Source organism: Oreochromis niloticus, linkage group LG1, assembly GCF_001858045.2.
Source record: "Oreochromis niloticus isolate F11D_XX linkage group LG1, O_niloticus_UMD_NMBU, whole genome shotgun sequence".
Classification (NCBI taxonomy): Eukaryota; Metazoa; Chordata; class Actinopteri; order Cichliformes; family Cichlidae; genus Oreochromis; species Oreochromis niloticus.
Genome location: NC_031965.2, coordinates 32000466 through 32026193, shown reverse-complemented (window position 1 = coordinate 32026193; position 25728 = coordinate 32000466). Strand labels below are relative to the sequence as shown.

General features: G+C 41.3%; 1 protein-coding gene across 2 annotated transcripts in view; it reads left to right on the top strand.

Moving 5' to 3' along the window:
• chst8 (carbohydrate (N-acetylgalactosamine 4-0) sulfotransferase 8) overlaps positions 1 to 25728 on the top strand; it is a 409028-nt gene that overhangs the window by 368791 nt on the left and 14509 nt on the right. The window contains exon 3 of one of the 2 annotated variants that reach the window (XM_025907668.1): positions 24007 to 24069. The exons of the other annotated variant lie outside the window; for it this stretch is intronic. Within the exon in view, the coding sequence (XP_025763453.1) occupies positions 24007 to 24069 (63 nt within the window). The remainder of the gene's footprint in view (positions 1 to 24006; positions 24070 to 25728) is intronic. 2 annotated transcript variants of the gene reach the window in all.

Sequence of the window (25728 nt, the reverse complement as noted above, 5' to 3'; positions counted from 1 at the left end):
ATATATGTTACCTCATTTTGTGCGGCCGGATCTGGAATGGTGTGCTATGACTTTTGGTGTTTATGAATTTTATAGTTTTTTAAATATTAATATTTTAGTGAAAATTTTCCCGCGCTCCTCTGCCAAACAGTTTTGACATTAGGGTTACATATGTTAGATCATTTTGTGCGGCTGGAGCTGGACTATTATTTTATGACTTTTGGTGTTTATAACTTTTATAGTTTTTTAAATATTAATATTTTAGTGCAAATTTAGGCCAATTCATCTTTTGGCGCCAAATAAACAGACTTCATTTGTGGTGTGTTGGCTCTCTCTAGTGGTATGCCGGGAGTGGTACAGCCTGTGTACCCTTATTTGGATTACCGTAATGATGACAATTTCAACGGTGCGCACAGCGTCGCTGCTTTCAGGAGCCCTTGGAATTTTTAAGGTTGCGCAAATCATTCAAAAGTTACGGTAATGCTTGGTGGAAAACTCAATATCCCACAATTCATAGCACGCCTCTACAGAGTGAACAATGGCGGCCACCACTTCGTTTTATATGTCTTTTATTCGTGTTTCTAGGTCACAAAATAAGCTTTTAAGATATTTTCAGGCGAGAATGTAGGTGTGTAAACTTCAAATATCTGCTTGTTTTATCAAGACATCCCATATTTAGCGACAGTGCTCTGACTACGTCGGTCCTGCCTGACAGCTAGCCGGCTACCTAGCTGGCTACCTAGCTAGCTGCCGCACTTGGCTGCAAATGGATAGCGAGGGGACTCTCTCTGTCGTTTCACCTCCCTGGTCTCTCGCAAATGCTCGCATAGAATCGGAGTTACAGCTGGATGTGGAAAAATAACTGAGTTGTTTGGTGGTGGAGCTACAACAGAGGGCAGCTACCCACCGGTGTGTGACAGAAAGGACATGCCGCCAACGAGACATATGAGGCCGGGCAGGCGATTGCTAACGCGGTGGTCAATCATGGATCAGGGAAAGCGAAGGCAGGAGCGTGAGGTGAACTGAATTTCAGGTAAGAAGTTATGAACTGCACTCTATTTGGGTCAGATATAAACCGAGTTTAGGTGTAGTTTATTTAGCAGCAGTTCTCTTATGTGTTGCTGATAGCCGGCTAGCTAGCTAGCGCCGCTAGCATAGTTAGCTCGCGCCGCTAGCAACCCTTCGTGAAAAAGCACCCAGGCTTGGCTTATATTGAGGCGGGTGAAACTCGTGTCAGCACCCGGTCGCTCTCTATTTGGGTCAGATATAAACCGAGTTTAGGTGTAGTTTATTTAGCAGCAGTTCTCTTATGTGTTGCTGATAGCCGGCTAGCTAGCTAGCGCCGCTAGCATAGTTAGCTCGCGCCGCTAGCAACCCTTCGTGAAAAAGCACCCAGGCTTGGCTTATATTGAGGCGGGTGAAACTCGTGTCAGCACCCGGTCGCTCTCTATTTGGGTCAGATATAAACCGAGTTTAGGTGTAATTTATTTTCGTTGACCTTTTACAATCGTAATGCCACGGGAGTTTATATACAGCTGTGTGCGTACTAAGTTACTGACGTTGGACTTTATTTATTCATTAGGGTTAGTTCATAGAGTTGCCGTGCCGTACAAACGGAATCGTCCCACATTCAGAGAAAACATTATGATTTATTCTGTCGTTACGAAGCCTCCCCTGTCATTCTCTCGCGTGTTGAAACGTCAATCATGAAACTGATCAATGATCGGCTGTTCGCTCTTATTTATCGCGCTAAACAACAGCAGCACGTTTAAGCTTGATCAGCTGTTGTTAGAATTCTTTTGATTTTAATTTCTAGTATCAGCTGATGTTTGCTGGAGCATGAAGATGAAATCAGGAGATGTCCTTACTGAATCATCAGAGCTGAACTGGTGATGGAGAAACAGGTTTACACTTAGGTGACATGAATGAGTTGAAGGGAAGTTATGAGTTGTTTCTGAGAGACAAAGACCAAGCTCCTTTTTTGTGTAGCTGACAGCTGGTAACTGTGCAGGGGCGGATCTAGCAAAGCTTTTAGGGGGGGGGGAGGTAGGGCATTAACAGAGAAAGGTGGACATAAAGATATACTTTTCTTTCTTACTCTCATATAAAATATTTAGCTTTTATTAAATGCTTATCCGAATCTTACAACCAAAGTTTGTATAATAATACACAAGGTTGGCTGTAGACCATTGTTCATCATTCAGAACACTGTGTAAAAATAACAAAAAACAAAAAGTGAATGCAAAAGTGCATATATATTTATTTTATGTGTTTGATGTGTGTGTCGGGGCGTGGTCTGCAGTGCCGCTGCAGGGGAGGTGGACCCACGGGTGTAAAGTCTGTGCTCTCTTGGCTGTTTTTTGGGTGTGTGTTGGGCTATGAGTTGAAAAGCTACAGCTGCCTGTGTGGGTACACCAACCATGTGTGAAAAGTGGTCCATAACATAATGCTTCAAAGCGTGTTCATGCAAACATTGTTGGGTCTGCCGTGGTACAATGGGACTTCTGCTCATGAACCTGTGTGCACAGCGTCTGCAAATCGGGCTGTACAAGTCACCTCATCTTTACCCAAAACTGTAAGCTGTCATCTGTGAGGCGCGAGCGGTGTTTGTTTTTATCATAATTCATGGTGGAGAATGGCTGCTCTGCTGAGTTTTGCTCTCTGTAGCTGTATGAATGGCAAACTACACTGATTACCAGCGGCATAGGCACACATAAAATTTCTTCTGAAATTTTCCTTTCTAGTTATTATTATTATTCTCCAGTTTCCGCCTGAAATTTTGCAGCGAATCTCGCCTCGCAGTTTTGAGACAAGCTTCATATATGTTACCTCATTTTGTGCGGCCGGATCTGGAATGGTGTGCTATGACTTTTGGTGTTTATGAATTTTATAGTTTTTTAAATATTAATATTTTAGTGAAAATTTTCCCGCGCTCCTCTGCCAAACAGTTTTGACATTAGGGTTACATATGTTAGATCATTTTGTGCGGCTGGAGCTGGACTATTATGTTATGACTTTTGGTGTTTATAACTTTTATAGTTTTTTAAATATTAATATTTTAGTGCAAATTTAGGCCAATTCATCTTTTGGCGCCAAATAAACAGACTTCATTTGTGGTGTCTTGGCTCTCTCTAGTGGTATGCCGGGAGTGGTACAGCCTGTGTACCCTTATTTGGATTACCGTAATGATGACAATTTCAACGGTGGCACAGCGTCGCTGCTTTCAGGAGCCCTTGGAATTTTTAAGGTTGCGCAAATCATTCAAAAGTTACGGTAATGCTTGGTGGAAAACTCAATATCCCACAATTCATAGCACGCCTCTACAGAGTGAACAATGGCGGCCACCACTTCGTTTTATATGTCTTTTATTCGTGTTTCTAGGTCACAAAATAAGCTTTTAAGATATTTTCAGGCGAGAATGTAGGTGTGTAAACTTCAAATATCTGCTTGTTTTATCAAGACATCCCATATTTAGCGACAGTGCTCTGACTACGTCGGTCCTGCCTGACAGCTAGCCGGCTACCTAGCTGGCTACCTAGCTAGCTGCCGCACTTGGCTGCAAATGGATAGCGAGGGGACTCTCTCTGTCGTTTCACCTCCCCGGTCTCTCGCAAATGCTCGCATAGAATCGGAGTTACAGCTGGATGTGGAAAAAATAACTGAGTTGTTTGGTGGTGGAGCTACAACAGAGGGCAGCTACCCACCGGTGTGTGACAGAAAGGACATGCCGCCAACGAGACATATGAGGCCGGGCAGGCGATTGCTAACGCGGTGGTCAATCATGGATCAGGGAAAGCGAAGGCAGGAGCGTGAGGTGAACTGAATTTCAGGTAAGAAGTTATGAACTGCACTCTATTTGGGTCAGATATAAACCGAGTTTAGGTGTAGTTTATTTAGCAGCAGTTCTCTTATGTGTTGCTGATAGCCGGCTAGCTAGCTAGCGCCGCTAGCATAGTTAGCTCGCGCCGCTAGCAACCCTTCGTGAAAAAGCACCCAGGCTTGGCTTATATTGAGGCGGGTGAAACTCGTGTCAGCACCCGGTCGCTCTCTATTTGGGTCAGATATAAACCGAGTTTAGGTGTAGTTTATTTAGCAGCAGTTCTCTTATGTGTTGCTGATAGCCGGCTAGCTAGCTAGCGCCGCTAGCATAGTTAGCTCGCGCCGCTAGCAACCCTTCGTGAAAAAGCACCCAGGCTTGGCTTATATTGAGGCGGGTGAAACTCGTGTCAGCACCCGGTCGCTCTCTATTTGGGTCAGATATAAACCGAGTTTAGGTGTAATTTATTTTCGTTGACCTTTTACAATCGTAATGCCACGGGAGTTTATATACAGCTGTGTGCGTACTAAGTTACTGACGTTGGACTTTATTTTATTCATTAGGGTTAGTTCATAGAGTTGCCGTGCCGTACAAACGGAATCGTCCCACATTCAGAGAAAACATTATGATTTATTCTGTCGTTACGAAGCCTCCCCTGTCATTCTCTCGCGTGTTGAAACGTCAATCATGAAACTGATCAATGATCGGCTGTTCGCTCTTATTTATCGCGCTAAACAACAGCAGCACGTTTAAGCTTGATCAGCTGTTGTTAGAATTCTTTTGATTTTAATTTCTAGTATCAGCTGATGTTTGCTGGAGCATGAAGATGAAATCAGGAGATGTCCTTACTGAATCATCAGAGCTGAACTGGTGATGGAGAAACAGGTTTACACTTTAGGTGACATGAATGAGTTGAAGGGAAGTTATGAGTTGTTTCTGAGAGACAAAGACCAAGCTCCTTTTTTGTGTAGCTGACAGCTGGTAACTGTGCAGGGGCGGATCTAGCAAAGCTTTTAGGGGGGGGGGAGCTAGGGCATTAACAGAGAAAGGTGGACACAAAGATATACTTTTCTTTCTTACTCTCATATAAAATATTTAGCTTTTATTAAATGTTATCTGAATCTCACAACCAAAGTTTGTATAATAATACACAGGTTGGCTGTAGACCATTGTTCATAATTCAGAACACTGTGTAAAAATAACAAAAAACAAAAAGTGAATGCATGTGTGAAAAGTGGTCTATAATGTAATGCTTCAAAGTGTGTTCATGCAAACATTGTCGGGTCTGCCGTGGTACAATGGGACTTCTGCTCATGAACCTGTGTGCACAGCGTCTGCAAATCGGCGCTGTACAAAGTAACTTCATCTTTACACAAAACTGTAAGCTGTCATCTGTGAAGCGTGAGCGGTGTTTGTTTTTACCATAGTTCATGGTGGAGAATGGCTGCTCTTCTGAGTTTTGCTCTCTGTAGCCGTATGAATGGCAAACTACAGTGATTAGCAGCGGCATAGGCACACATAAAATTTCTTCTGAAATTTTCGCTTTCTAGTTATTATTATTATTCTCCATCTTCCGCCTAAATTTCGGCACGTATCACGCCCGCAGTTTTGAGACAAGCTTCATATATGTTACCTCATTTTGTGCGGCCGGATCTGGAATGGTGTGCTATGACTTTTGGTGTTTATGAATTTTATAGTTTTTGAAATATTAATATTTTAGTGAAAATTTTCCCGCGCTCCTCTGCCAAACAGTTTTGACATTAGGATTACATATGTTAGATCATTTTGTGCAGCTGGAGCTGGACTATTATGTTGTGACTTTTGGTGTTTATGACTTTTATAGTTTTTTAAATATTAATATTTTAGTACAAATTTAGGCCAATTCATCTTTTGGCGCCAAATAAACAGACTTCATTTGTGGTGTCTTGGCTCTCTCTAGTGGTATACCGGGAGTAGTACAGCCGAAAAGATTTATCCTTGTGTTGAAAACTCCATATCCCACAATTCATAGCACGCCTCTACAGAGTGAACAATGGCGGCCACCACTTCGTTTTATATGTCTTTTATTCGTGTTTCTAGGTCACAAAATAAACTTTTAAGATATTTTCAGGCGAGAATGTAGGTGTGTAAACTTCAAATATCTGCTTGTTTTATCAAGACATCCCATATTTAGCGACAGTGCTCTGACAACGTTGGTCCTGCCTGACAGCTAGCCGGCTACCTAGCTAGCTGCCTCACTTGGCTGCAAATGGATAGCGAGGGGACTCTCTCTGTCGTTTCACCTCCCCGGTCTCTCGCAAATGCTCGCACAGAATCGGAGTTACAGCTGGATGTGGAAAAAATAACTGAGTTGTTTGGTGGTGCTATAACGCGGAGCTACAACAGTGGGCAGCTATCCACCGGTGTATGACAGAAAGGACATGCCGCGACCGCCGATCGACCGGTGTTTGCTAACGCGGAGGTCAATCGTGGATCAGGGAAAGCGAAGGCAGGAGCGTGAGGTGAACTGAATTTCAGGTAAGAAGTTATGACCTGCACTCTATTTGGGTCAGATATAAACCGAGTTTAGGTGTAGTTTATTTAGCAACAGTTCTCTTATGTGTTGCTGATAGCCGGCTAGCTAGCTAGCGCCGCTAGCATAGTTAGCTAGCACCGCTAGCGACCCTTCGTGAAAAAGCACCCAGGCTTGGCTTATATTGAGGCGGGTGAAACTCGTGTCAGCACCCGGTCGCTCGCCGACAGTATGTGTTTTAGCTGGACTTATTTTTCGTTTATATGGACCGATGATTTATTTATTTATTCATTTTAGTAACGGTATAAACAGTGAAAGGTGGTGGATTGGCCAGATGTAAACTTCAAATATCTGCTCGTGTTACCAAGACATCCCATATTAGCTCTGATGTTTTCGGTGCCTGCAAAGAGCTAGACAGGTAGCTAGCTAACCCGAGCTGGCTGTCTTTTTGACTCAGGGTCATAGCTGGACTTATTTTTCGTTTTTATGAGCCGATGAGGGTTTTTTTTTTAGTAACGGTACAAACAGTGAAAGGCGGTGGATTGTCCAGATGCTGGTCGATGTGGAAAAAATAACTGAGTTGTTTGGTAGTCGCTGACGCGGAGCTACAACCGAGGGCAGCTATCCACCGGTGTGTGTCAGAAAGAACATGCGGGGAACGAGGCGGCGAGGCGACCGCCGATCGACCGGTGGTAGATCGTGGATCAGGGAAACCGAAGGCAGGAGAAGCAGGCGGCTGCCGGTCGGAGCGTGAGGTGAACTGAATTTCAGGTAAGAAGTTATGACCTGCACTCTATTTGGGTCAGATATAAACCGAGTTTAGGTGTAGTTTATTTAGCAGCAGTTCTCTTATGTGTTGCTGATAGCCGGCTAGCTAGCTAGCGCCGCTAGCATAGTTAGCTAGCACCGCTAGCGACCCTTCGTGAAAAAGCACCCAGGCTTGGCTTATATTGAGGCGGGTGAAACTCGTGTCAGCACCCGGTCGCTCGCCGACAGTATGTGTTTTAGCTGGACTTATTTTTCGTTTATATGGACCGATGATTTATTTATTTATTCATTTTAGTAACGGTATAAACAGTGAAAGGTGGTGGATTGGCCAGATGTAAACTTCAAATATCTGCTCGTGTTACCAAGACATCCCATATTAGCTCTGATGTTTTCGGTGCCTGCAAAGAGCTAGACAGGTAGCTAGCTAACCCGAGCTGGCTGTCTTTTTGACTCAGGGTCATAGCTGGACTTATTTTTCGTTTTTATGAGCCGATGAGGGTTTTTTTTTAGTAACGGTACAAACAGTGAAAGGTGGTGGATTGTCCAGATGCTGGTCGATGTGGAAAAAATAACTGAGTTGTTTGGTAGTCGCTGACGCGGAGCTACAACCGAGGGCAGCTATCCACCGGTGTGTGTCAGAAAGAACATGCGGGGAACGAGGCGGCGAGGCGACCGCCGATCGACCGGTGGTAGATCGTGGATCAGGGAAACCGAAGGCAGGAGAAGCAGGCGGCTGCCGGTCGGAGCGTGAGGTGAACTGAATTTCAGGTAAGAAGTTATGACCTGCACTCTATTTGGGTCAGATATAAACCGAGTTTAGGTGTAGTTTATTTTCGTTGTGCTGACTTTTTACAATCAGTTATAATAACTCGTACTGCGTGGTAGCTAGCACGATGGAGTTTCTATACAGCTGTGTGCGCGCTAAGTTACTGATGTTGAACTTTATGACAGCCTCCCCTGTCATTCTCTCGCCTGTTCAAACTTCAGTCATGAAACTGATCAATGATCGGCTTTTCTCTCTTGTTTGTTTATCGCGCTAAACAACAGCAGCACGTTTAAGCTTGATCAGCTGTTGTTAGAATTCATTTGATTTTAATTTCTAGTATCAGCTGATGTTTGCTGGAGCCACAGCTGTAGAAGCGGCTGGTCGAAACCAGGAGATGACCTTACTGAATCATCAGAGCTGAACTGGTGATGGAGAAACAGGTTTACCTTTTTTTTAGGTGACATGAATGAGTTGAAGGGAAGTTATGAACTGTTTCTGAGAGAAATAAACACCAAGCTCCTTTTTTTATTTAGCTGACAGCTGGTAACTGTGCAGGGGCGGATCTAGCAAAGCTTTTGCCAGGGGGCCAGGTAGGGCATTAACAGAGAAAGGTGGACACAAAGATATACTTTTCTTTCTTACTCTCATACAGGGAGTGCAGAATTATTAGGCAAGTTGTATTTTTGAGGAATAATTTTATTATTGAACAACAACCATGTTCTCAATGAACCCAAAAAACACATTAATATCAAAGCTGAATGTTTTCGGAAGTAGTTTTTAGTTTGTGTTTAGTTTTAGCTATTTTAGGGGGATATCTGTGTGTGCAGGTGACTATTACTGTGCATAATTATTAGGCAACTTAACAAAAAACAAATATATACCCATTTCAATTATTTATTTTTACCAGTGAAACCAATATAACATCTCCACATTCACAAATATACATTTCTGACATTCAAAAACAAAACAAAAACAAATCAGCGACCAATATAGCCACCTTTCTTTGCAAGGACACTCAAAAGCCTGCCATCCATGGATTCTGTCAGTGTTTTGATCTGTTCACCATCAACATTGCGTGCAGCAGCAACCACAGCCTCCCAGACACTGTTCAGAGAGGTGTACTGTTTTCCCTCCTTGTAAATCTCACATTTGATGATGGACCACAGGTTCTCAATGGGGTTCAGATCAGGTGAACAAGGAGGCCATGTCATTAGTTTTTCTTCTTTTATACCCTTTCTTGCCAGCCACGCTGTGGAGTACTTGGACGCGTGTGATGGAGCATTGTCCTGCATGAAAATCATGTTTTTCTTGAAGGATGCAGACTTCTTCCTGTACCACTGCTTGAAGAAGGTGTCTTCCAGAAACTTGCAGTAGGACTGGGAGTTGAGCTTGACGCCATCCTCAACCCGAAAAGGCCCCACAAGCTCACCTTTGATGATACCAGCCCAAACCAGTACTCCACCTCCACCTTGCTGGCGTCTGAGTGGGACTGGAGCTCTCTGCCCTTTACCAATCCAGCCACGGGCCCATCCATCTGGCCCATCAAGACTCACTCTCATTTCATCAGTCCATAAAACCTTAGAAAAATCAGTCTTGAGATATTTCTTGGCCCAGTCTTGACGTTTCAGCTTGTGTGTCTTGTTCAGTGGTGGTTGTCTTTCAGCCTTTCTTACCTTGGCCATGTCTCTGAGTATTGCACACCTTGTGCTTTTGGGCACTCCAGTGATGTTGCAGCTCTGAAATATGGCCAAACTGGTGGCAAGTGGCATCTTGGCAGCTGCACGCTTGACTTTTCTCAGTTCATGGGCAGTTATTTTGCGCCTTGGTTTTTCCACACGCTTCTTGCGACCCTGTTGACTATTTTGAATGAAACGCTTGATTGTTCGATGATCACGCTTCAGAAGCTTTGCAATTTTAAGACTGCTGCATGCCTCTGCAAGATATCTCACTATTTTTGACTTTTCTGAGCCTGTCAAGTCCTTCTTTTGACCCATTTTGCCAAAGGAAAGGAAGTTGCCTAATAATTATGCACACCTGATATAGGGTGTTGATGTCATTAGACCATACCCCTTCTCATTACAGAGATGCACATCACCTAATATGCTTAATTGGTAGTAGGCTTTCGAGCCTATACAGCTTGGAGTAAGACAACATGCATGAAGGGGATGATGTGGACAAAATACTCATTTGCCTAATAATTCTGCACTCCCTGTATAAAATATTTAGCTTTTATTAAATAGTTATCTGAATCTTACAACCAAAGTTTGTATAATAATACACAAGATTGGCTGTAGACCATTGTTCATCATTCAGAACACTGTGTAAAAATAACAAAAAACAAAAAGTGAATGCAAAAGTGCATAAATATTTATTTTACGTGTTTGATATGTGTGGCGGGGCGTGGTCTGCAGTGCCGCTGCAGGGGAGGTGGACCCACCTGAGGGGCATCTGCAATCACACCTCTCGGGCGTAGTCTGTGCTCTCTCGGCTGTTTTTTGGGTGTGTGTCGGGCTGTGAGTTGAAAAGCTACAGCTGGCTGGGAGGGTACACCAACCATGTGTGAAAAGTGGTCCATAACGTACTGGTTCAAAGTGTGTTCGTGCAAACATTGTCGGGGTCTGCCGTGGTACAGAGGGACTTCTGCTTATGAACCTGTGTGCACAGCGTCTGCAAATCGGGGCTGTACAAAGTGACCTCATCTTTACCCAAAACTGTAAGCTGTCATCTGTGAAGCGCGAGCGGTGTTTGTTTTTACCATAATTCATGGTGGAGAATGGCTGCTCTTCTGAGTTTTGCTGTCTGTAGCCGTATGAATGGAAAACTACACAGATTAGCAGCGGCATAGGCACACATAAAATTTCTTCTGAAATTTTCGCTTTCTAGTTTAAATATATTAGTGCAGCTTAACAAAACACATGACATGAAAGGGGCTAATATTGATGACAGCTGAAAACTCCCTGCCTTTGGTTGACCATCTCTTTAGGCACCTGCAATGAAAAGCCGACTGAATTTCTCATCCATTTTCTGTGGAAGCATTGTGAAGATTAATGACAGGTATTAAGTCTATAGCCATGTCATACTTCAGCTATTTAAGTTTCTTTGAATATAAAAATTGGCCATGGGGAATAATATTATCACATCAGCCCATAATCTCACCTGTTCATTACCGCCATCTGACAGTGATTATTGTAACACGGCTGCAATTGTTCTTCATATGGAAAGTCGTATTCCACTTTTATAAACTCTCCTTTTCTTTCTTTCTTTTATTAATGTGGCAAAATATTATTTTTGTGGATTGGTTAAGCGTGTCATTTATTCATTACCTGGCAAATCTCTGCCTGGCTGAACCTCTGAGCCATCAGGCGTGCCCAAGAGCTGGGCCTGTAATAAGGTTTTAAGTGCGTGTCATTAATAATGCTGCCCTGACGTGACACAAGGCTGATCTATCCTGGTATGTGGGTTTGTGGGCCGCAATCATTAGGCAGGATGGCTGGCAAGGTAGTTCGCTGCTTCCACTCTCTCTTTCTCTTCAGTGAGCAATCGGCTGTATCCTTTTAACTTTCAGCTGCTGTTGCCTACAAGTCTGTCTATCACCTCCCTGACAGCTCATCATCCTGATGTCATCTGTATTGTGTTGTTCACGTACACCTGCTACGGATGGTTCTCTATTAGACTGATGCACAGGACAGATTAATGGATTAAGCAGCGTGACAAGATGTTTCCTGATGCATAGGCATGAAGCTCAATCTGATGTTCAAACCCTGCTGGGACACAACGCAGCACAGTCAATTTTGCCTCACAAATAGTGATATGCATTAAAAAAAGCCCAACTATCTAAAACTTCAATTTAATTTTAATAATTTTACTCATGAAGTAATTTTATTGCTTGTGGTCTTTGAAGTCTGGAATCTATCCAGTTGTTCCCTGCTACCCTGCTTCCGGGTCCAAACTAAAGTTAAAAAGTTAGTGATCACTGTCAGCAACTCTCGGTTTTTATTAGCACGATTCATCGGCCGCCCTTTTTTTAAAAAGTTAGGGTTCGTCCTCCAGCTTTACTTTGCTAATGTGTTTATATTATGCTAACCATTGCTGTGTAGCTAGCCACCATGTAGCACATCATTATATTCCAGCAAGCCCAACTTCAGTAACCCTACAAACGTCACTACTGTTTAGTTTTCTGTTTTCATTTATTTCGGAAGTGATAGCAGAGCTATACGTTTTAATTTTTCAGAAATCCCTCAGTCAGAACATGGTATGTCATCTGGTGTCATGGATGTTAAACTTAATTGTTACACCTGGTGGAGCAGCCACACTGATCATTTTATTAAAGATGAAAGAATTTAGACAGTTTTTAACTCTGATTGGTGCTGCAGTGTTCATTTGACTTGGGACCTGAATCAGAGTTTGGACCCGGCAACGGCTAATGACATCAGACTTAAAGACCGGATAACTCTTGAATGCAATCAATTGTATTTCAATCCAATTTATTTTTAACCTAAACATGCTATGTCCGTCTTTACCGTAATTTGATGTACAATACCAAATATGTAAAAGGTTTAGTTTATTATTAGATTTAAAGGCATAGACAGCTTCACACCTTTATTAATTTTAAGTAAATACAGGCTACTTTTAGCTATGAACTTTCACACCATAAGAATTTCTGGAGTTTGAAATATAATTCTGATAGATTTATAGGATTGGTTAAATACGACTACAAGTTACAACCTAAAAATACATGATGGAGATCTCTAAAGGCCTCTCTAAGTAAACCTTAAATATGCTCTAGTCCAGCTCTGGATCCAGCTCTGAGTACAAGATAAAAAGTACTACATAAAAGTCAAAGTACTGTCTGCATAAAATATAGACAGGACTTTGAAAATGCAGGCAAATGTTTGCTTTGTATGTGTGGTTAATTACTGGCTGAGTCTAATTAGTGGAAAATATATATATATGTGATGCTGAAAGATTATTGTGAAAACTGTGTTTAAAAATAATAAAACTTTTGAGTGGTTTTTTTTATAAGCATTCAAATAAATAGTAGTAAAATAAGTGTAACTGATGCCAGATCAGCATGTGGTTAACAGGTACTCCATATGAATGACTGACCATAGTTCATGAATAATTACAGTGTGAGAGGCCCATGAGAGCGTCTCATCTCTACCCACTTCTCTTTGTAGTTAATTTCATTGTCATATTTGGGTCACATATTGTATTGCTGTACTCCGCTGGTATTCTGTTTCTGTGCCTTGTGCTTCTTTGCCTTTTGTTTCTCCATTTCTCTCATTTCTTTTTATCTCTGTTTTTCTCACACTGCCCCTTGGTGTGATATTTTTCACTACCACACTCACGCGCCTCTCTACATCTTTCTGTCTCCCAAACTCTTGATTTTCTTCCTTTTTTTGTTTACACCCCACATCCCCTGTACAGCCCACCAGGGCTTCTGTCCTGGCTGTTGACACTGCATAAACTGAAGAACTGGTACATTTGTTATAAGTCCATTGTCAGCTACTGAGCAAGTGCCGAGTTCAAAGTGAGCCCCATTCAATAACACAGATCTCCCATAGAGCCAACGTTCTTGCAACGCACCGCCGGCCAAACTCCCGCTCGGCCGGAGCCCTCATCAGTCGAACCTGTTTTTCATGCAACATCAGAGCTGTCAGTCGATCTGCCTACTGAGAGTATAGAAACCAGTCAAGTTCTGCAGCACAGTCTCACAGCGCAGTACACTACAAAACAAGACAAAAAGATTCTGCCATAAAGGCAGGCAGCCACAGTAGGGGAAGGCATATCTACTTTCACTTTTTCATTGTACACATTCTACAGAAGCTGTGAGTGCAATGATAAAATAAGCTTAAAGTTTTAGGTCAGCAACCTCAAACAGCGAGTACCACAATAACATGTTGAGGAAGCTACATAGTTTTAACCTAAGATGACTGGGTGTGGAGTTAAGTATTAAAGTGTCCATTTTCTGTAACACACAGCAACACAAAGTGAAGCTTATCTGTCCATTAGACCTACATTTCTCTGCCTCTCTAAAAATGTCCAGAAATAAAGGCAAACTTCATTCTCAAAACATTTCCACCATTATATGTGATCCAGTCTCTAAAGTTATGATGCATTGTGAAACTTATTTGGTGTTATCTCACATTTCTCTGCTTTCTTTATTAACTCCATCTAACCTTTGCCTGCCTGAATTTTATTACTAATCCATTAAAAGAATGGGCAATATTTCTCTGACTTTCAGTCAGTTTCTCTCGACTTGCACTAACAGCTTGTTGCTTTAAATGTACAGATGGACAAGTGATTGCAATTGCAGAAAAGTGAGTTTTGTCCTTGTGTGATTAAATTGTAAAACAGAAGCTCTTATTTTTCTCTCTTTCATTTCAAAGGACAATCTGTGACAAATGACATGGCAAAGCTGCACTGAATCATTTTATGGGACAAAGAGTACCCAATTTTATAATAGCATGCACCACTTTCAGTAAATCAGCCTCCCACTCTGACACCAGCTCTTTTTGGATGGTTGCCTTCATTCCTCAGAGCTCTGTACATTAACAAACTAAGCATACATTGTTGACTACTGGAGAGAAAGCACTTTGTTTGGTTTTCATTCTACACAATTACAATGTAGCAGTGGCACTGAATGCTGGCTGTCTGCAGTTGCTCTGAAATTTCTTTAGGAACTAGAACACTGAGTTCTTGTTACATTACTTGCCTTGCATCTTAAAGTAAATATTTAAATCAGTTTTCATTCCTGTGGGTGCTCATAACACACAAGTGTGGGTGTTTGTTTTTTACTGAGAATATACTGAATGATATTGTTACAACCTTTTCTTAATAGGTACCATGGGAAATAACAATGTAATAGCAAAACCCTTTGCCAAAATCCCTATTTGCATTTTTTTTTCAGTGTAGCAATAAAATGGCGTTCATTTACAGTCCAGTAATTATCAGTAAACATAAGCTAAATAATGTCAAAGGCAGAAGTGGGTCTCCAAGGCCAAATGCAGCTAATACAAAAGATAAAGGTTTAACTAAGCAAGCAGGTTATCAGCAAAAACACAATTCTACCCGATGCCAAAGAAAACGCAACAGTAGCACCCACTCAGCATGCGGTTCAGTGGCCAAATGGCAGGGACTCTCAAGCTGGATGTGTGCTCCACTGACAACCAGATGGTGTTCAGGTGTATGTGATGAGGCATCTGGAGGTGTTACAGAATAAACCTGAAACACATTGGAGACAGACAGCTCTGTTTCAAAAAAGACAGAAGTCAGTGGACATAACAGAAACAAAACAAAACAAGAGAAACGTACAACTAAAGATAATAATTAAGAGTATTAAAAAAAAATCTGAATTGTGGGAAATGCACATCTGTGAATGTCATTTTCAGGAAAAATAGAAAATAAAAAAACAATTCCTTCATTTATAATCTCTCAGCAAGTAGTTTAATAGGTTGATGATTTATCCTTTGAACATGCATTATGTAAGAAATTAAATTTGAGGAAACTTTTGGAAGTTAGAGTGAGATTTGTGAATTACACAATTTTCTTAATTTTCCTAGTTTATAAAGACTAAATGAATATATTGAGCTCATTTTTTGTCACTCTTAATATGGTTGGAAGCACATATGCACTAGAGATTTGTAAAAACATGACACACATGATGTGAGGTGCTGATTAATAATAAAACACAAGACAACTGGCAAGAGTTTTAAGTGCATGTCTATGTATCCATGTGGATATGTGTGTGTGTAGAAAGCATTTCACCACTTCAGTAACTGTACTTAATGTAAAGTAATTAGTGGCATTATTTATTGCATTGAGTTTCCTTCTTTTACTCAGCCCAGTTTGAAATACGTCATCTAGAAAACTGTTGGTTCAGTGTATAGGTATCATCGTTTCCAATGATGATATTGTTCACTCCTCACAGTCAGGGTGCAGGAATTTAATATACCCTCCACTTTATTTCTGACTGTAATCAGCCAGTAGCTAATTAGATGACAGATTTGGAGTTATCAAAATAAATGTACTTACTCATATAGCTCTACTTTTCACTGAAAAAAGGGATCACACCATCACTGGTGTTGCGTTGAGGTTGTGTGTTACAGATGGCAAAAGTTGACTTTCTGCTTAGCTGGACACAGAAGGCCTGAAAGAATTCACTACTGACATGAAACTCCCTCGCTCCATTTCAGTTATGCTCTCTTTCTCTTTCTCTGCTAGTTTCTTTCTTCACTTTCTTTCCCTTTTGTCTCTCACCCTTTGATTCCATCACTCTGTCTCTGTCCCTTTTTCTATTACATCTCAGCCTCACTCCATCGCTCTCTTTTCCTTGATCCTCTGTTACCTGTCAAGACTTTTTTTTTGCTTTTTTCTATCATATCTGTCTCACTTCTCTATGTGTGTGCCTTCATGTATGTGTGTGTTTGCGTGTGTCGGTTTTTTCTCCTCCATTACTTTTCTTTCTTCCTGACTTTCCCTCATCAGATTTTACTCTTCTTTTTTTCTCTCTGACAAGATATAGGTTTGCCCTCCCACCTTGACTTACACGTGCACACACACGCACTGATGCACACATCCCCTTCTCTCTTTCCGTCCGTCTTATCTGGATCTCTACCTGCCTGCCAGCTCTGGCCCGTTGCCTGCCCTCCTCAGGGAACACAGCAGAGAGGAGAGGAGGAACGCCTAAGGCCCAGCCTCCTTAGCCTTCTTATCTCTCACACACACACACACACCCACAAACACAAATGCACACACACACACACACACACACACGCAAATGCACACACACACACACACACACACACCCTTACATCATATAGTCACAACACAAACTGAAGTTTCACATGGGTACATGAAATTGCAACTTGACAGAATTGCAATTCTCATGAGTGCATTTCTCGATGAATCAGTTTTTTTCCTGTACAGCAAGATGAAACGAAATTGCTTTTTTTTTTTCTGCTACTACAATTTCAGCAATCTGGCCTTGCAGAAATTTGCCTTTGTGTATATTACATACAATGATACAGCATGCCTCAGCACTCCCAGCAATAGTGGCACTGGACATTTAAATAACTTGCAAACATGTTTTAAATAGTGGTCACAAACAGGGCAACATAAAAAAAGTTGGATATACTCTACCTACATGTTATGAAATTTAAGAACCATCTGCAGTTTAATAAAGGTTGTTGTGACAGAGCTTGCACAGATTTCCACCTTGCCAATTAGGATAGATTATACATATACTTTTAAGTTATATAGAAATGGATGCAGGAACTGTACCAAACTTCCTAAGGTAGATAGGTGACACAATGTCTGTCATACAGATAGAAAAACTTTGATTGCTGAGGACAAATTCTATGGGACCTAGTAATTAGCTTCCATTCTAAGAATATAACTAAAAATTGACAAAAAATGACTTGAATTTTCAATGTATTAAGTTATAACAACACAAAATTTTGTTTTGTGTTGTTATAACTTAATAGATGTTTTTTATGTTTGTTTTCAGTTTTTTGTTTTGTTTTCTTTAGTTTTTAGTTTGGTTGATTGTTTTTTTTTCTCTGGCTCCTACCCATCCAATTTAGACAAAGCCAAGGTGGGATAGCTGCCCCACTTGTCAGAGCACTTAGTCAGGATTTAATTAACAACACTTTCCTTATGTAAGGGCAGAAATGCTAAATATAGAAGTTATGCATGGCATTGTTAAAAATAATAAACACACACACATGCAGGGTATCTATCTTTTCCATCTCTCTGAATAGTCTTAATGAAGGCTTTGATACCGCTTAGCAAAGTCTCGGTGTTACAACAATCGTGGCAGAAAACCTGCCCACTACCAGCAGTCTCGAGGGCAAACTCTAACCTCAGGTGTGTACACAGAGTGAACAAGCACAAATGACTACACACCATACTATATATGTGCACCTGATCATAACGTATACACACGCACACACAAACATTAATTCACCTTCTCGTGCATGCCAGCGGTAGCAGTGGGCGGTCCCTGGCGAGACAGAAACACACTAATGGATAATGACAGGGTTTGACAGCAGGAGAGTGAGCTGAGTCATTCTGGGCACGCAGGCAATGAATAAAAGAATGGGACTGCTGTCTGAATATCCCTCACTGACTGGATTTCCTTTGATACCATACTATTCCTGCCAGTCTCCCTTGGTAATCCTGCTCATTACACTGCTGTCCCACAGTTCCAAGACTGGCAGCAGCAGCCAGTATGACAAGAGGGACAAAAAGTTGTCCTCCCTGGAAAGCCAGCACCATCCTATGAGCTGTAACCTGTAGTCGTAAAGTTTTGTCTTCCTCTTGATGATAAGTTACGCAATGAGCTTTTCATGTAGACCTTTCTTACAGGAAGTGGAACACAAAGTCAGGCTCAGAAAAATGAATATGTCTCTTCAACTTGCCAGCCTCTATTGTCTAAATTGTACGAAAGCACCATTGTTGCTGAAATTTATGTGACACATCACTCGGAAAAATATCACTCCATGAAAGCTGCCAGTCATATCATCCAACTGTCTCTGAATGCATCTGTCCCACTGAGTTGAGTCCAATTAAAACCATCACCAATTCCCAACTCTGGCCAGAATTGGCTTGTTGTTCACAAGACCACTGTTTGGCCAGAATCATCATTTGCTGTTGCTCCAGTCTGTTCTCTCAGAGCATCAGACACAAACAGCTCTGACAAAAGGCCAGTTGTCTAGTTTGTCTGATTAACCCACTACTTCTAGACAACTTGTGAAATCTATTCCAGGAATCTCTGACTTTCCCTTTTTCCTCTGACGTTAAATGTTGAGCTCTTTTCGTCAGTGTCACATTGACACGCAAATGCTATTCCAATTATTCTGCACCCTCTCTGCTCGCTGTCAAATTACCAGTGCTGGGAGCAGAGCACGGCTCTCACTGCACCTCTCTGGCATTTTCCCTGACAGGGAGAAGAAAGGAGTCTGAGATAGCAGAACGAGGGAGGGCTTGGGGCTCAATGAGTATTTTAAATGCTGAAACCAGGTAATCAGACAGACTCAGTCTGAGACCAGGAGTGTACTGTTGGATCGAAGATGTTTTCCTATGGATGGTTTTCAGCAAATTGTCAGAGCAAGACTGTATATTTGAATACCTGGCCTGGTGCTTTGCATGGAAAGCAAAAGAAAGAAATAAAATATAAAATGCTTGCAAACTGAATTCATACTCCATAGTGGTTTACTCGGCAATGTTTTGCAGTCAGCTGCTAGGTGTCAGATTCATGACAGGAAGATTTTTTGTATTGCTTCTGCTTATTGGTGCAGTAGGCAGTACAGAGCAAAGAGCAGAGGCTTAGACAGATGATGTGAACATAATGCTAGTTTGGATCCCTGCACTGGAGAACACAAACCTAAGTGTGGCATGCAAAACATCCTGAAGCAGTGTATCAGTCATTTCAGAGTTTTGGTGTTAAAAAAGAAAAAAAGAAAAAAAGAAAAAGAAATTGCATAAGCAATGACAGATTAGCTGCACATTTTCAGCAATTTTTGGTCTTATCTAGTCTTAGAATTTGCCCCAGCAGTGCCGCTTTAGTTCTTGTTTTGTTTTCTCCTCAATAGGCACAGCAGTGGGTTGGTAGTCGGCAGTATGTAGGCTGCGTTTCTTAAATGACATCTGAGCTCCAGGGACCTTGGGGCAACATCCACCTGACGTGTGTAAGAGTTATTTCAGGCATAAGGGAGTGTCAGTCAGTCAATGTGACAGCCCTTTGCAGCATTTTCATACACACATACACACCTCTCTTTAGCACAGAGCTGTGAGGGCCTGAGTAAGTGCTGCTCTGCTCAGATGTTCACATACACTTCACTGCCTGTCAGAGCCCAACTACACAGAGCACTGTGAGACTACAGGCCTCTGTGGAAGAAATGCATTTACGAAGGGAACTTTTATTTTCATTATCTGTGCAGGACTGAACAAAGTGAGAAATCTGCTGCTGTAACAGTTGTAGCTCTAGCTATACAAAAGTTGTAGGTCTGTGGTTCTGTTTATTGTTTGGTGCTATTTTGCTTTTTTTACCGGTTATCGTGAATGTAGCTGGAGTGCAGCACAAAGGGCATAGAGAGGCGAAAGAGGAAATTATAGGTTGGAGTCTGGAAGCTAGAGGTGATGCACTAAAGAGGAAGGGAGGGGAGTCAATGGAAGAGAGGAGATAAAACACTTAGGGGAGGGCAGAATAAAGGATCAGCATCTGCAGGGGAAAGAATAATAATGGAATGGATGCAGTGGAAAACTGAAGCCAATAACAGGAAAACAGGAAAGTGCTTGAAGCTAATCAGGAGTTCCTGTGAAGGCCTGGAATGTTCTTATTTGTGGGGTGGCTGAAGCCCAAAGGTGAGCTGGTAGACTAACCTTTAAGAATGGATGGCTTAAGAATGACTGATGGAGAAATAAGGTTTCCTGGAGGCATAAACCCAGGTGACGGTCCTGCTATTCCCACCTCATAATGCATGTTTTCTTATGACAGTTAATCAATCTGAGCTGTTTACACTTTAGTGTCAAGACTCTTAAGCTGCTTTCCCAACTCCAATTACATGTTTCTCTGAAGTAGTGGGGAGGGATAAAGGTCATTGTTAGCAGCACAATATGCGATTCTAAAGGAATGTTCTTACAACCCTGTGATTTCATTCAAATTACTGCATGCTGACCAGCCTTACAAGGCTGTGATGTAATCTTTAGCTCGTAGGTTGTCGTGGACAAAACAATCGCAACTACAAGATCACTAAAAAGTGAAGTCCCAACCGTTCACTGCTGAACTATGCTAAAAATGTTAGCAGCTAAAATTTGCCCCAGGTCATAATTTTCTGTCTTTCCAAATAATTACAATTATGTGTCATAGTGAAAGTAATCTAGTTCAATAGAGCGAAAGTTATTTCAGAAAAGCAATAATATTGGCCAGAGTAGCTGTGTAAATTTTAAAATCTGTGGATTTTCTCTGCATGAATCCTTTGTCTGACTACAGCATACAAATCAAACACTGCATTAAATTATTATCATCTAATTTTTAGTTTTAGTTGCATTTAATGCATTTGTTGTTATTACAAATTTTGTGAAGTTTTAATGTATTTTAGTGTAATAAGGCATATAAATTATCAGGGCAAGATCTTAGTGGGATTTTAATGATTGCACTTGGTTCAGGATTTTTTTTTTTTTATCTTTTTTCATGACGGTATGATGTATGGACATAAACTGTAGGCACAGGGCGAATACCAAAGCTGCTGATCTACCAATATGTTGAGGCAGCCCCCTAAATATTCACTTAGTATTCAGCCAAGGTCCCTGTGCTTTACTCACATGTCTGGACTCATCAGTCCCAGCTGTAATCAGTAGTGCTCTGACAGCAAAACAAGGGGTGTGTAAGAGAACGTGAAGCTAACTCAAATGAGAGGCCAGCGTAAACAGTGACAGGGCCAATTCCAGTTCCCAATCTCACTGCAAATAGAGGTGAACAGGGGAGCACAGAGGCTTAACGAAGACATAGCAGCATCTGATCACAGCACCTCAGCACGCCACTAGTGTACCAACAGGTCGTGATAAAAGGATTACGCTTTGACTTTAATCTAGAAGAAATGAAAAATATGGGTGGAAAAACTTAAAAGGGGTCATCAAGCGTGTGATCTAATCCCTCTCAGAGCTAGTGCACAAAGCTGTAAATGAGTTTGTAAAAATAAAAATATTCCACTAAGGGTACGCAATTATGGTCTGAGTACTTTGTATTTGTTTGAAGCAAGCAGTCGAAGCCATCACCTCTTCTTTATTAAGAGCCATCAGGAAGAAAAAAATATGGTGGATCATGAAAACTGAGGGCAACACAGTTTGTCTGTCTGTATATCCAGTTCCAATTTTAGCTAATAGTTTCCTATTCAGGTAAAGTTTCCTCTCAGGAAAAGCAAGCCTCTGTTTCAGCACCAGGAGCTGTCCATGGTCCAACAGTGTACGGAAACAATATCTTTTCCCATGTTTAAGTGATGTGCCCAAACTAGCTGAATATGCAAGTTCTAAAATGTTTTGGAGATCTTGTTTGCTGTGTATTTATTTATTTGAATGTAACATGAAGTGGGGATAAGGGAAATAAAGCTTTTGCTGATGCAGGTCCTTCTGTACGTGATTGTCCTTTATAAGCAGGAGGCAGAGTAGAAGAGTGAAGTGAAAATTGTGCATGCTTTCCACAAAGGGCAGAAGATGCTATATCCCAACAAATATGAGTGGGAAGAGCAAGTCTTGGTCAACTGTGTGTCAAATTTTAAGAATGTGTTTCTGCTTGTGATTCTAACCTCAGCAAATAAGTAAATACATTTACTTTACACAACGTCTGACTTTATGGTATACAGGATTTAGGGCTGTACTTTGTTTACAGATGATTTAATCCTGCTGCCCAACCGTCATCTGTTTTCTGCTCGCCGTTATTCGTGTTCAGGTTTGTGTTTCTGTTCAGGGTCAGTAGTTTAGTTTTCCCAGTATAGTTTAGTTCGCCGTTCACCATTTTGTCCATCTCTTTTGTTGTGTTTGCCTTAGTGGCACCAGCCATTTTTAGCCAACCTGGTTGTCCATTTTAAGATAAAGCCTCTTCTCACCCACAACCTGGTATTCATCTTCTTTTATGTTGCGGCTTTGAGCCGGGTCGTAACAGAGGTTATTTCAGATTGCTGTAAATGAGGTCACTTTTTAAGGTGAATTTGTGATGTGAATGATAGAACACGGGTTTGTAGACGGGGAGCTGATCAGCATTTCCTTTGTTTTCATGACCATGAGGTACAGGAAGGAAAGAAAACCCATAATTGATTTCCTGATAGGCCACAACAGAGTTAATGAGGACTCCCCGTGTCATCTGCATATTCTAAATATTTGTAACAGAAGGTGCGCCGTTGGAGTCATCTCCACACATGGTAGAATTTTAGTTTAGAATTTGACTTTTACAGTCTACTTTAATTTGCAAGAAGAACTTCATGCTGTATTAAATAAGTTTTGGGGGAAAAAATAATGAAGCCTTAAACTCATTTTAAGATTCTAATGAATTTAACACTAAGTAACTTCAGTGTTTACAGAGGTCTCATATGAGAAAGAGGGTATTTTCTTCTAAAAAAAAAAAAAAAAAAAAGGCAGAGTTTTACATTGTCGTGGACTGAGAGGGTGCCAACCAAGAAAAAAAAAACCCTGCTCCAAAGTCGAGACCCTCAAGCTTAACTGAAATTTGCAGCTGTCCACATGGACAAGCCAAATGCCTTCTGGAGGAAAATCTTATGGTCAGACTCAACAGCTAGACAGCTGACACATTACAATGACTCTAAACACATCAAAGCTGGTTTTGGAGTTCTGGAATGGCATTTCCAAGCGCCAAACTGTCACGGCTGGGGTGGCAGTCGTGTGGTTGAATGAATGAGGATCCAAGATGCAGATGGCAGTGGAGATGCGAGTGGAGCTTTATTTACAGTGAAAAATAACAAAGGTGAGGGCAGAACTGAACATAAACCTAAACTGGGCAAAACTAACAAACAAACCAGATAACATAATGACACCGAGAGATATACAGAGATGGCCGATGAAGAAGGCTGGGCAGAGAGACGCGGAGAAACACTGAATTAACACCGAGTAACACAGAGAATTCACTGGGAAACACAGACGACGCGACCAGGAGCACAGGCAGACACACAGTATAAATACACACATCAGGTAATCAGGAAATGGCACACAGGAGGGGACACAGCTGGAACTAATGGACATAATGAGACACAGACCTACAAAGTAAAGCAGGAAACACACGGACTATTTTACAACACAAACGCGGGGACCCGAACGGAGCACAGAGGGAAGACACAGGTAGGGATAATAAACACGACGACCAAACCCAAAGAACTAATACAAAATCAGAATAAACTAGAAAATGATAATAATAAACTTAAAGCGCTGGGTCACCGACCCAGGACCACGACACAAACCTTAACACTATTGAAAATTGTGGACTATGCTTAAAAGTCAGGTCAGTGCCAGGAAACCATTTAATTTAAATGACCTCTACAGGGAAAGATAATGACCCAAAGCAAACCGCAAAAGCAACCCAAGAGTATTTCAACACAGAAAAATAGAGTATTCTTTAATGGCCAGTTACTGAAGACAAAACTTCTGTTTTGGCAGAGAATGTCACGAACAAGCAGCAACTGACGGTAACAGCTCTAAAGACCCGGCAGAGCATCTCAGGTGAGAAAATTCAGCATTTGGTCATGTCCTTTGGTTCTAGACTTTAAGCAGTCATTGACTGCAAAGGATTTTCTACCAAGTATAGTAAAGAATCCTTATATTTATAAATACTTCTGAGCCTCTGAAATTGAGGAATTATATACTGCAATATCTGTAATTTCTAAACAGTTAATGCAAGTTAATGCAGTTAATGCAAGATTTTTTTTTAACTAATTCAATTAAAGCTAAAAGTCTACACTTCAATTATGTTCTTGCTGTTTGAGTTAAAATCCACTCTTTTCATTTGCAGAAGAAAAACTGCAAATTTTGTCATTGTCCAAATATCTTATATAGAGATTATGGTGAAGTCCTGTATAAAGGTTGTCTTGTTATAATCATCACGGGAATCCTTTTCTTTATCTAACCATTCCTGTTTAACTTTCAGGACGGCACAAAGGACTTCACGGAAATTTTAACGAAATTTCAGGATTCTAAAAAAAATGCTTACTATGTTTGTATCCCATAGGCATCCTATTGCCATTGGCAAGGGAGTTCATAAAGAGAGTACTGCAGTGTGTGCACTGTGCCTATAGTTCAAGAGCTCTGCAGCATCTAAATAAGATATGTGCCAATTAAAGCCGCTTTGCAGCTTGTCTCGGCCCAGATAATTCACTTAACCCTGAGCTTGCAGCTGACAGGTAGCATTTGTTTACACATCCCTCCTCACGCAAGCTGCCAGGCCCTTTTCTCTACACGGTATTAAAACAAGCCGCCTCCCACCACACCCCCACACACAGCTCACTGGCTCTCCGTTTCCATGGAAATCTGCCCTAGGAAGCTTTTGCATCTTCTAACCTTGAAAGCACCCTAAGTAGGATCGACTCTGAGAATATATTGTTGTCAAAAAGAATTGTCATAACGGTAATCAGTGCTATATTTGATACCCCCGTTCAGCAGCATCCCATCTTCCTAGTTCATTATTTCCCCTCCTGCTGTGTTCTGTGCCTGAGTTAACAGCATGAGAAAAGAATCTGAAGATTGCACAGAAAAAGAAGCCTGAGACTGAAGCATATCATATTTATATATATTACCACTGCCCCACAGAGACAGCTTCTCTTTATCATTAAATTCAGTATGATATTATTTGGGATCTGTATGAGCAGTTTTACTCCTAAAGTGCTAAACAGTGTATCAGTTTAGAGTAAAAAAGAACAAAAAAAAAGATTAGGGTCCTCCGTTGACAACTCAAAATAATTTTAATAGCATAAAGTAAATTACAGCCTTTAGTTCCAGCTTCCAAATAATCAATAAAATCGAACTGGAATTCAGAATAAAAAAAAAAAAATACTCTTAATACAACTTGCTACTTCCCAGAGTGGCATTTTTAACCCAGTCATAAACTCATACTGGGGCAATATGATCAAAGCAAAAGTACACAAGCTGTGCAGGCGCACTGCCTCAGAGCAGAAAGTGCCATTAAAATAGTGCAAAGATGTCAGCGTAGCACCGCAGCCTCACGTTATAGCGGAGCTTGGGTTTCATCTCACTGAATGTTGATTGAGACTTTGTATGCTGAGTCTGTATTCTGCCGTTGACAATTATGAGCCAAACCATGTGTTATTTACGGTACATGAATGGCACAATGATTTAACATGGCTGGGAGTTGGAGGGAGTGTCATC